This window comes from Helianthus annuus, chromosome 7 (assembly GCF_002127325.2).
Source record: "Helianthus annuus cultivar XRQ/B chromosome 7, HanXRQr2.0-SUNRISE, whole genome shotgun sequence".
In the NCBI taxonomy this organism is placed as follows: domain Eukaryota; kingdom Viridiplantae; phylum Streptophyta; class Magnoliopsida; order Asterales; family Asteraceae; genus Helianthus; species Helianthus annuus.
In genome coordinates this window covers 99,335,647-99,338,090 of record NC_035439.2, presented here as the reverse complement: position 1 = coordinate 99,338,090, position 2,444 = coordinate 99,335,647, and the positions used below count along the sequence as shown (strand labels likewise).

At 41.0% G+C, this 2,444-nt stretch overlaps 1 protein-coding gene across 1 annotated transcript; it reads left to right on the top strand.

Annotated features, from left to right (window-relative positions):
* The first annotated feature begins 242 nt into the window (after nucleotides 1-242).
* On the top strand, nucleotides 243-1,459 carry LOC110926666. Its single transcript, XM_022170392.1, has 2 exons — nucleotides 243-323; nucleotides 593-1,459. Exons 1-2 carry the CDS (start codon nucleotides 243-245, stop codon nucleotides 1,457-1,459), a joined length of 948 nt encoding a protein of 315 aa, XP_022026084.1.
* The last annotated feature ends 985 nt before the right edge of the window (nucleotides 1,460-2,444 follow it).

Sequence of the window (2,444 nt, the reverse complement as noted above, 5' to 3'; positions counted from 1 at the left end):
TCGGTTCAAGCTTGATCAACATCCGGTAAGAATTAGTTATCCAGTAGATTTTATTACGATTATTGAAAGGAAGAAATTCTAGTCGATGTGCATGGGAAGAGCGTGTTAACACACTCAAACCCGGAAAGTGCACTAAACATGAATGGTTTAAGCAAGTGGTGAACTTGGCTAAACCAAAACGAGTGATGCATATGTTATAAAATGAAATGTCTAATAATGAATATAAACATTTCAGATTCAAAATGGCCGATGGAGGGAATGATGATACGGTGCCGGTGGTCACCGAACAAATGAGAGGAGTGATTGCCGAAGAAGTAGGGAAGGCAATTGAGAATAGTCTATCTGAGTAGACAAAATTCAAAAACACGGTGCTTAATCTGGTAGAGGAACGAATCCAAAGGTTGGAAGAAAATGCCAACCGAGCTAAGGAAAAGTCCGGAGAACGGAAAGGTTGTTCATAGCGTGTAAACCGCCAATTTATAATGGGGATGTCGATCCGATAATATGCCAATGGTGGCTAAGCGACATCGGGGGAGTGTTTGAAAGGACCCACTGTGAGGTAAGCGATTTTGTAGCTCACGGTACGGGTCAGTTAAGAGGTCAAGCCAAGGACTGGTGGGATAATAAGAAGAAGGAGATTGTGGCCGATGCTGCAAAGGCTATGACTTGGGATGAGTTTAAGGCACCATTCCTTAAACACCATAGCCCCAAGGTGGTCATCAACAGAATCAAGGAGGAATCCATCCAGTTGAGGCAAAATGGTGAATCGATAGACAAGATTACGGGCATCTTTCTTGATAAATTAAGGTTTTGTGACGAGCCGGTGACAAATGAAGAGCAGAAAATATATTATTACTATAATATGTTAAGTGCAGAATATCGGGAGTTCATGAGTCCTTCGAAATATGAGACGCTCACCGAGATCATAAATACGGCTCGGGAACGGGAAATCGAACTCAAAAAGCAGATTGAACGGGGTGAACGAAGGGCAGTAGATGTTAACCCGAGCCCTGCGAAGAAGGCACTAACAACGGAGTCAGTAAAGAAGACGAATGTGAAGGGTGGATCACCGAGTTGCAAAGTATGTGGAAAGGGGCACAAAGGCGAATGTCGCTTTAAAGATAAACCATGCCCCCTATGCGGAAAGACAGGGCATACGGCCGCGCTATGTCCGGGGAAAGTTTCGGTGTGCTATAAGTGCTATCAGCCGGGTCACGAAAATTCGAAGTGCCCGGAGTTGGACGGGAAAAGGAACGAGAAGGATGTGCAGATGGAGGCACAAAAGGCAAGGGCCAGATCCTTCCAATTAACCACGGCCGAAGTAAAGATAGAACCTGATGTCGTTTCGGGGATGTTTCTTGTGAATTCAATTTTAACACAAATTTTATTCGATACAAGTGTGAATGATAGTTGCATATGGGCATATATGAGTAGTGAAATGAGTGAATTATATAAATGATATATATATATATATATGTATGAGAAAATAAACAATGGTGAGTATGAGAAACCGAAGCAAAAAACAGTCGTGATAAATATTGTCATGGGAAGTGTTTTGGTCAAAAATTACCGAAGCAATTTAGTGATCAAACTTAGTTTGTGAGGTAGTGTGCTATGTAAACTTGTAAAAATGTGTTAACTTTGTTGAAAATGTAAACAATTTCAGGATATAGTTCCGGGATACAGAACTATATCAATTTGTAAACGAAATGCAAGTAAAGTAAAAATTGACACGAGATGTATGAGGAAAGCCCTTGATCTTTCTAGATCGCCGGCATAAAACCTCGGAAGCTGACAATAGTCAGCTGCCTTGTTCTTCTTATTGCTTGAATAACCAGGATATAATGCAGGATAATGCTCGGATCGAATCTAAGTGTTACAATGATTGTGAATTGTGAGTGTTAGTGTGTGTTTGCAGCTAGAAATGAGAGTGTACGAGTATGAGAGCTCGAAAGTGTGTCCATTCCTATGATCCAGCACTCCTATTTATAGTTATAAGAAATAACAAACTATGCTAAAAATCTGGGATATTCCCCTATTATTCCGGGATCCTGCGAATATTCCCTTTTGACCGTTGTAAACCCCTTCTCCAAGCTTCCAACGTCTTTCTTGTAACCACCTTGACCTATTCTTCAGGGAGACCAAGCCTCATGACCGTTTGTACCTTGCAGCCAAAGCAAATTGTTAACAACACGCAGGATACCCTCGCAGGATGTTACCAATATCCTGGTCCAGTATCCTGGCAGCGAAAATAGACATATAAAGACAGGATATAATTTTGGGATATAGGTTAGAAAATTCCACCCACAACAATTGTCCCAAAAAATATAGCTGTTGGGATCCTTTGATCTTAACAGATGTATTTTTCTGACGTTATCTGAAGTCTTAATGGATAGATATGTGATGTGACCTGATGCAGCTTTCAAGGCTAGTATTTCTCATAG